At 39.4% G+C, this 9,713-nt stretch overlaps 1 protein-coding gene across 2 annotated transcripts in view; it reads right to left on the bottom strand.

The window, feature by feature from the left end:
* The window catches only part of dock8 (dedicator of cytokinesis 8), a 58,247-nt gene that overhangs the window by 10,426 nt on the left and 38,108 nt on the right, over positions 1-9,713 (bottom strand). For both annotated transcript variants that reach the window (XM_017431293.3, XM_037976930.1), the window contains 11 exons: positions 9,483-9,662; positions 9,075-9,201; positions 8,186-8,273; positions 7,992-8,088; positions 6,777-6,911; positions 6,411-6,563; positions 3,657-3,815; positions 3,443-3,543; positions 2,291-2,483; positions 1,177-1,320; positions 368-499 (listed from right to left, as the gene is read on the bottom strand). In XM_017431293.3, the coding sequence (XP_017286782.1) occupies positions 368-499; positions 1,177-1,320; positions 2,291-2,483; positions 3,443-3,543; positions 3,657-3,815; positions 6,411-6,563; positions 6,777-6,911; positions 7,992-8,088; positions 8,186-8,273; positions 9,075-9,201; positions 9,483-9,662 (1,509 nt within the window). The remainder of the gene's footprint in view (positions 1-367; positions 500-1,176; positions 1,321-2,290; positions 2,484-3,442; positions 3,544-3,656; positions 3,816-6,410; positions 6,564-6,776; positions 6,912-7,991; positions 8,089-8,185; positions 8,274-9,074; positions 9,202-9,482; positions 9,663-9,713) is intronic.

Raw genomic sequence — 9,713 nt, 5'->3', positions numbered from 1 at the left:
AGGAGAGTGAGAACAATTTGCAAGCAATCCAGCTTACATCACATCTCAGCTTTAAAAGCTCAACTCCACACTCTCTATTTCTGAATTGAGAAAGCTCCTCGGATGAGAAGCGAAACGTCTTCAGCTACAGAATAGAAGTCCAGTTGTTTTTGTTTTTTAACTTTTTTTGAATTTGCCAATAAACAAGAAAAAACGCCCTTATTGTTTAGCACCATCATTATATTAACCCCTTTTAAGGTTTGTAGCTCTAAAATGTGTTTATGCATACATTCTTAAAGAAATACCGAACAAAGAGCTTGATCTTTATTGTCTTTTTCCATTTAACTATAACTGAATAAAGATGAAGACGTTGCCTTTTAATCGTTACCTTCTGAATGATGTTATCAAATGCTCTCTGGAGTTTGTCATGCGTAGATGCCAGTTTTCTAAAGTCTCTGCGAGCCTCTAAGATTGGGATGATGATCTTGTAGACCTCGTTCACGGCCTCATAGAGACCACCCTGGGGAGACGCACGTCACTGCTGATCAGCTTGAACAGCACAAACAGTATACTCGTAGAAGATTTATTTGTCATTGTTCTATATTTTCTATATGCCTGGTGTACACACTGGAATGTTAGCTTGGATTAAAGGGATAGCTCAGCTCTATTGGAACGAGGTTCTGTGGAAGGGTTAGAACATTGAATAGCTGCTGTAGATATCTGTTTAAACCGCATCAGTCCGGAAAATTAGAGTTTATATTTGATTAGACTGATGGTCTGATGATTGCTACTGTCTTAAAAACAGCTCCAGTGTTAAAAAATTCACAGATGTTATGGAAATGTTATTTCATAAGCCTTCACCTTGATATAATCTTTGAATTAAATGGGTATTTTTGAGATTGGAGCCATTTGTTTTGTCTTGGCCCGGCTTAAACCAGCTGTTAGTTTGTCAGTCTGGTCAGATTTAAACTCTTTTCTTTTTTTTCTCCCAAACTGAGATTGTTCAAAGAGTTATCTACAACGGGTCAGATATTATTTCTTCATAACCTTTCCACAGAACCTAACTTTCAAAGGAGGTGAAGCTTTTTTAATGTTACCCAACTGTAACTACTGTAACTGAGAAGTTGTTATTATGTGGAGAGCTCCTTGTTAATAAACAGTGATATTATAAACATCCATTTAGCTTCATCGCCTTACGTTGCTGAAGAGCTCAGCAGCCTGCTCCAGCAGTCCCACCAGGCCGCTCTCTGTGAAGTAGCGCCCTGAGCACACGCCGTCCTCATCCGGCGACAGGATGTCATCTGACACAGCTGACTCCTCGAGCACGTTGGGGGAAATGTTCTGAGCAGAAAATCAGTCGGCTAATCAATTAGTTAGTCCACTTAATCAAATAATCAATCGCGTGGCTTAAAAGCACATGTCCTACAGCGGCGAGAGAAACCAATTTGACGATTGTCCAATCAATGATCTGCTGACTGCTGCAGGTTGGAGTGTCCTGTATTGAAGCGCTACAAAGGTGTTTTGTGTGTGAGAGAGAGAGACAGCTCAATAATGACACCATCATTTTTCTAACAGATGTAACTGCTTGTTTTTCATTTGTTTTCAATTTGGGGAAATTGACTGGTAACTTGTTCCCAAAGGAGCAGGCTTGGCTTGGTTTCTCTACACCTTTTTCTTCAAAAGCATCATGTTAGGGGATGGTATCTATATATTGATGTTAGGGGTGTACATCTTACCCTACTGGCCAAAACTAATAAATATACAGGCATTCACTCCATGGGGAGATCTGTGGTATAATCGAGTGAATATTGATTCAGCATTCACACTATAGTTTTCCTGTTTTTTATTTTTCTGTCCGTTTTTTTTTAATCTACTACTACTAATCTAATCTACTTCGGAAAAACTACTTTTGCATAATTTGTTTAATTTAAATCATTCATGTATCAAAACGGTCGACTAAATTAGGAATAGTGTGCTATGACTTAATATTTGTAACTTTTACCAATTTTGTATTAACTTTTTATATAAACTTTTTCCCCACAGAACTACATAAAGATCTCTTCAGTCGCCTCAAAAACATTGATCTAAGAAATCTACTTCAGTATACTTGCTCTGTTTTGCCTTTTTATACTCCTTTTAGCTACTGTTTTGCTGATTTTAGCTTCTATTGTGCTTGTTTTAACTCAAACAATTCAGTTGAAAACTCATTTTTCAACAAATAGATTGTGAATGCTTATGTTGTGTACTGCCTAAAATGTTGGTTGTTTTTGCATTAGGATTCAGTGCGTTTCAGTGACATTACTCAGTGTACCTGGAAGGTGACGCTGCCAACAGGGAGGTACTTGTGATCCTCCAACATGCTGAGGTACTCGGCCACCAAGGCGGCAGCGTGGACCAGGCACATAGACGACTCGGCGTAACACTTCCTGTTGTTGTGCTTCTCTGCCATGTTCTGCAGCCATGTCAAACGGAGGTCAGGAGACGTCTGGTAGCCCTTTGCTATCCTGGAGGGAAAGGGGAGGGGGAGAGGAGGGTTATTTTGTTTCCTTTTTCCTTCATTTAATGATCTTTAAGTCTAATTAAGATTCAAATCTTTGTTAAAGACAACTTGGCTGAGAAACTTTGGAGTGCACAAAGCGGTGCACTAGTATTTAAAGATGGAAATTAATGCAGATAAAAACATAGGTATATTTACAGTATATTATACTTATTACAATTTTGTTATTTTTTTCTATTTAAAATTATTGAAATAAATTAAAAGGTCCTAAATGCATAAACAGTTCAATGCTTTTGCAATGTGAAAAATATAAATAAATGTGTTGTGCATCAAGAAATAAAGATAAAATACAGCATATTCTTACCTAAGCTCAAGCATGTGAGTCAGTTATGACTTCATAAGTCAGGTTATGGACTGTAAATGTCTCAAAACTATATATCTACCAGAGAGTGAGTCTAGCTAACAACCAAATGTGCATTAGTGGCATTAGAGTGTTTGTTCAAATGGAAGTAAATGTTGAGGTAAATGTAAGTAATCAGAATGAGATGCTAACATGTCAGATACTGACCAGGTGACTAATACCAAAACCTAAATAGATTATTCTTTGATAAATGATACACGTAAGCAATACTGAAGCATATTGAGGAAAAGAGCCAAAATCCACAACAGCACGTCTTCTTTCTGTGTCTCAGTGTTTCCCCTTCACGGTCCCTCTCAAACACACACATGCACACACATTTGTGTGCTCACTGTTTAGATTTGCATACACACAAAGCCAGATCAGAGGACTAAACTGCTACCACATGGTTACCATAGTGAGGGCAACAAATAGAGGCTAAACAGCCTGGACCACAAAGAAATAAAAACCATCAGTGGACGGTAAGAGAGAAATTTAAAAAAGATGTAAACAGAAATAGAATAAAAGAGGGAGCCTTCGACAGAACAAGTGCTCTTTTATGTTTTCACCTGTACATGAGGTCCATAAGCATTTCAGGATCTTCCTGGAACTCCCTCATCTTCACTGTATCTGACAAAATACTGTTGAGGTTTCTCAGAAGCTCATCCACCTGAAAATACAGACATAAATGATAATAGTAAGAGGCTGCGTGCTATGATTAAAATCTTTAATAAAAAAAAAGTGCTGTTTGCCTTTGTGGCTGTGTGTGAGTTGGTTTGTAACCTGTGAGGGCAGTTGAGTGTTTTGCATCTCAGCATCCTCCTCTGCATAGGCCAAGATGGTGCGCAGGGAGCGCCTTAAGTATTCCTCCTGGAAGTCGGACGATTTACCCACCAGGGAGGCCAGAGACATGGTGACCTGCATCTTTATTCTTGAGAAGTTCTGCAAAGAACGAAATGCAACTGAGTAAATTTTTGATTTATTTATGGATTTCCACAAGATATTCATACCATTCCTTTTGATGTTTTTCATGCAGCCTGCAGGTAAGATGTGCTATATAGTCGAGGTCAGAACTTGCTTTACTAACAGCTCATTGGCACTTATCAAAGAGATGTATACTTTATCTATATTATGCAGAAGGAAAAGTGTTCTATTGTCAAAAACAAAACAAAAATATAAACAAATAAGAGCAAAGATCTGAGAAATTATGATGAGTGTCAAACTGAAGCGGAGTCCAAACTTATCAGAAATGATAGGGCTTACTTGCGCACACAGAGAGCAAAAGGACAATAAAAATGTCCAATCCTACTGAAAACTAGTTAAATTGATGACAAGCTGGCAAAGACGGGAAGCTTTTGGGGCAAAAAATCTAGCTAGCCAAATTGAAGGCAATTGAACTTCTTTTTCGATTCTTAAAGACTTTTCACTTCTCATCTGAGGAGCTTTCTCAGTTCTGAAAAGATGAAAAGGAAGTACAGTTGGCTCTGATTCGAATTACTAAAATGACCACGTCGTGAATGAGAATCCACACCATCGGGTAGAACTAAGCTCTGCAGCTTGTAACACAAAGGGTTGCACAGCTGCAGAATGTTCAGATCAGAACCGGACCCCAGAAACCACAAAATAAGTTGTTCTAGTCTGATAAACCATCTAACCAGCAGAGTGCATCATTTACCTGTGCAGAAGATGGCAGAAGGATGCACTTTAGATGCACCATGGGAGACAATTTTTAAGTCAATAAAATCTGAAATTAAATAAACTGAAAGAAGACTGGGGTTATTAAACTCCAGTCTGGCAGCATTTAGTGGCATTTTTGTCGCTAAGGAAAAATAAATTAGCTAAAGTTTCAGAGCTCTTTAAATTACCTATATTAAAAACCATCAGCATTTATTTATGCTTTTCATAAGCTAACTAAACAATTAATAAAACAAAAACAAATAGGGTCTAATTAATAGAGAATTGTGCTAAGACTAAATGTAAAATAAACATTAATAATCTGTGGTGCAATTGCAGTTTTCCATCCTTGTTTTTTTCCTCCTCCTTCCCTCCTTCACCCTACCTGTCCAGGCAAACGGGTGTGACAAACACCCTCCCCTTCCATCTTCTTCTGCAGAGAGAGCACTGTGTAAATGTGCGAGAGAAAATGTGCCCATGTACTTGTGAAGTCCCATCCATCTCCAGCATGACCAGCTAAGCGGGAAATGATCTCCCATTAGCAGAGACATAATCACCCATGGATCATCTCTACGGCCCCATTCTGTTCAACTGAGCATAGAGCCAGGGCCTAACCACCCATCACTGCCCTCTAACAGAGTGTGTGCATGTGTGTGTGTGTGCAATAAATGATAGCTTAAGTCAACACAAAACCTTTTATTTCTTCTGGCCTACTTTTCCTCTGCTTCTCCGTCTTGCCTATCCAGAACGTGTGTGTGACTACTCTTAGTGGTTAGCCTTACTGGTGGACAGAATTTCTGGCATCGTTTTATTTCGATAATCTAAAACTAAAGCGAAAAGATGTAAAAAGTATGTGTGACAAAGCAGAGAGCGGGATGTGGGTGGAAAAAGGGTTGAAAACACAAACAAAGGCAGAGCGTAAAGTGTATGGTGAGTCATCCGGCTGCTATGCTAATTCAGATCACAGCTCCTTCTGTATACACTATGTAAACAAACATACACACGGACACGCAGAGGGGAAATACTCCCTATAAACTAGAGATTCTGTATATGTGCGTGTGTGTGTCAGTGTGCTCCACAGGACGAGTGTCTGACTTTCATTACAGCAAACAGATTGTAAACACAGGAAATATCGACTGCAACAGAGGTAATCGAACTGGCGCAGAAAATGAAAGAAGATACTCTATCTTATCCCTCCCGCTCCTTTTAGATCTGTCTTTTCTCTGTCTTGTCTTTTTCATTTCCCTCCATCACCGCTTCACTTCTCCTACAAACACTCCTCTATCTCCATCAGGATTTTCTCCTCTCCAGGCCCCGTTTGAAATTCCTCTACCCCCTCTCGCCCCCCTCCTCCCTCGAGGCACAAACACACATTCACACGGAAACGCACACACTCACACGTGCGCGGGCGCACACATTCGGGGGGTGGCTGTCATTAGTTAAAGAGGGGTGCGAACATGGGGAGGCAGACAGTGACATATCTTTCTACTCTCTACTTAGAGACACATCTTTCAGCAGGAACTTTCTGCAGCGTGCTCAAAATAGACATGGAAGAGACATTAAAGCTGAGCAGGAGAGGACGAGCAGAAAAGATAGAATAAGATCTAAGTGAGTCCCAGCTTCAGGGTGTCTTCATGAGAGCATGGATCACGAGCCGTTCTGAACTCTTATGTGCACCTAAATTAAGTTTAATCAAATGTAAATGCAATTTCTTTTACAAGCTCAGATATCCTCTGAGAGTAACTTGCCTGAATGGGCTTATCAATGCGTTTCTCTGCACGTGCAACTATTTAGAACCTCTTTAAAGTAAATGTGATGTGATGTGCTGTTGTGTGTGTGTGTGTGCGTGCGTGGTTTGCTTACACTAGCATTACTGTAGCTGTATCTCATGATGAGATAGAGGGTGGCGCAGGCCTGGCTCCGGTTCTCATCAACGGGGCTGCTGCAGTACTGGAGCACCTTCTGGCACAGGTCTGCGCACTGCTCCGCCTCCTCCTCGAACAACAGGTCTCCGAACTGCACGCAGACAATATCCGGTGTACACACGCGCCGCCACGTACACGTACATGAATAATTCCGGCTTGTCTCAGCAGTTTGCCGCCCACTCGCACCAATAAGAACATTAAATTCAGACACAGATAGTGTTTGTGTAAACATGTCAACCCACACGCGACCTCCTGAGATAATACCACAAATTTAAAGCGCACACGAACGTATAAATGAAAGTACCTTGACGACCAGAGCTCTCAGCGTACTGAAGGTGTGCAAGAGGAAAGTGCTGCTCTGATTGCAGGTGAGAGAGTGGAGTAACACCTTCAACACGCCGCCAACCACGCTGTCTTTGCAGTCAGCCAAAGGCACTGCCTGTGAGTGAGACAGATGGAAAATATGCTAATTATAACATGCAAATAATAACACCTGGGGATTAACTGGTAAAATCCAAAAGCAGACCGTAGACAACAAAAGATGAGTTCATAACCAGATAAGTCAAGCTGGGAGTGAATCATGGTGTGGGCAGGACAATAATCCATCTTTGTTTACTGTGTGAATGCTGACTCAGCATTCACACAATTGTTTTTCTCGTTTTCAGCTCTCTGTACATTTGTGGCAATCTAACTACTTCTGCGTATTTTGTGCTATTTTGGCCATTCATATGTCAAAATGTTCAGCTTTACTTTTCAAAACATTCAGCTTTATTTAGAAATAGTTTACCCATAAACACACATTGTGATCTCTTCAATGTCTTCAAAAAATTGTTCTGCTTCAGCATTCTTGTTTAAATTTGTCTCTTTTTATGCTACTTTTTTTTCCCAACATTCTGCTCCTTTTAGATATTAAGTAGCTTTTTGCTACTCTTTGCTATTAGTCAGCCATTTGGTACTTTTAGCTTTTTAGTTATCATTTTGCTACTTTTAGCTAAGTTTCTACTGCCTTCAGGCAGTTCAGGAGCAGATTAGTTAGTGGGAGAGAATAAACCTTTACCCTATTCTACATTTGGTGTGAATATTGAAACTTTGTAGATTATTGAAATGCAGAAGAAGAAACACCAAAGAGGATCATTTTAGGGCTTTTGTCTACATCTGCAAAAAAATAGAACCCCCCCCCCAAAAAAAAAACAGCATAAAATACAGATTTTGTTATTACAATAAACATGGTGAAAAAAATTGGTATTCTTATTAAAAAATCCAATGTAGACTAGGAGTATCATCATATAACTAATGGTATTCCTGATATTAAAAATCAGATTCAACTAGTTGCTTGTTGATTGTCTATTAGCATTTTTCTGTAAATTTGTAGCCATTTTCTGCATCTTCTTTTCTCCACACTTGGAGAAAAGAAAAAACATTAATGTTACAATGAATTCTTCTGACTTCAGTGTTTCTGTGACAACAATCTGATATTGTGACAGTCCTGGACGGCGATGTGAAAAGATAACTTTCTGACCTGTATGATGGTCTCCAGCAGGTCCAGCACTATGAGGTTTGTCTCTGTGGCTAAGTTTCCACTGATTAGAGCCTCTTGGTCCAACTCAGATTTAGTCCTTTAGGAAGATTAAGTTAGATAGACGTTTAAAAGGAAAACCTGGAAGCAGTAATAAGTGAAGGAAATGCCAAAAAACAAAACCACATCCAACGTACTTATCCTGTCTGTCGTTTGTTTGTCTCCACTGAGTGCGGTCTTTCCTCCAGCGCAGGTTCTCTCTTTGACCCAAAGATCTATCCGTTCCTATCAAAAATTCATTATCAGTTAAAAAACACTGATAGTGAAGAAACCATTTTTCATATTTACAATGATGTGAATTAATGTTTACTGTAATGCACAAACATTTTATTTTCATATGAGTTTTCAAAAACCTGCATGTTGGGAACTGGACAAGCTGTTAACAAGACTTACTGATTTTTCAGTGAAAAATAAATAAAATAAATAACCTGAGAAGATAATGAAACCCTCAAGGTCCTACTTTCAGAAATAGTTTATGTGCAAAAAAATCTTTTATTTTATTTTATTTTTTTTTACAGTAGTATTCTTTAAAAAAATTTTAAGTTTAAGCATTTTCTTTTTGATGGGATGCATATCTCAAACTACTATTTATGACAGAGTTTTAAACCAAAATAAACTTATCTTTAAAACAAATTGTGAAATTTTAGCTTTTTTTGAAGAAATTTCAAAATAACGTTATGACATGCACAAAACATGCACGATCTGTTAGCACTTGGAGTATGTGTCGGGGATGACTCTTAGCTTCTACCACCCTAAATCTTAGCTCAGTATCTGTAAAACTGGTAGACTTATAGCTGGTTCTGTGTTTTCTAAGGTCTGTTAGTTGTGGCGGCCATCTTGAATCAGGTGGACTCCAAAAGTTAATCAGTTAATCAGAGAGTTTCATTAAAATCCGTCCAGTGGTTCATGAGATAATTTGCAAACATAACAAACAAACAAGCACACACAAGGATAATTACAATGTTCCCTGCCTTTCAGCATTGGGCAATGAGACAAAGACGAAAGAAAAAAAAAAAGTTGTATTACCTCCAACTCGTTTCATCATTTCCCCGCGGGCTCCCATCCCTCTCAGCAGGGCTTCTTCTAGCTGCAGTTTGACCTGCTGAGATTTCTGTAAGGCCTGAGTGCTCACTTTGTCACTGCTCTGCTTACCCTGCAAAACCACAAAAACACACACAACCACCAGGGCGCAACAGAGTGCACACAGTTTTAATATTCCGCTAAATAAAACAGGCCAAAGTAGATAACGACATCTGAGTCTGCTTACAACTGGGAAGCTGATTCAGACTCAATAACTAAAACATTTTTATATAATTTGTCAGATTGCATGGGAGTCCATCTCTGTGTAAATGTTTCCATTTGTGAACATAAAAAAAAAAAAAAAAAACTAAATTAAACTGATGCAAATGTGCTAAAGTAAGAGTGGAAACTGACCCTGTACTCAAAGCAGGAGATGCAGATTGTGAGGAGCTCCAGCAGTTTGTTGAGCTGCGATGGAGGCATATCCACAGTCCAGCGCTGGATCAGGCTCCGGTCAGCGTTCTTCATCACCCACAGGAAACACACCAACAGGTGGCGACTCGTGTCTGCTGCCAGGGTGGCTACGGATTTAACCTGCGGGGAGGAACAGAAGACATCACACACTTTTTAGGGAGATCAATAAGG

Source organism: Kryptolebias marmoratus, linkage group LG1, assembly GCF_001649575.2.
Source record: "Kryptolebias marmoratus isolate JLee-2015 linkage group LG1, ASM164957v2, whole genome shotgun sequence".
Taxonomy (NCBI): domain Eukaryota; kingdom Metazoa; phylum Chordata; class Actinopteri; order Cyprinodontiformes; family Rivulidae; genus Kryptolebias; species Kryptolebias marmoratus.
Note: the sequence above shows the minus strand (reverse complement) of the source record. Positions and strands in the feature narration are given on the sequence as shown.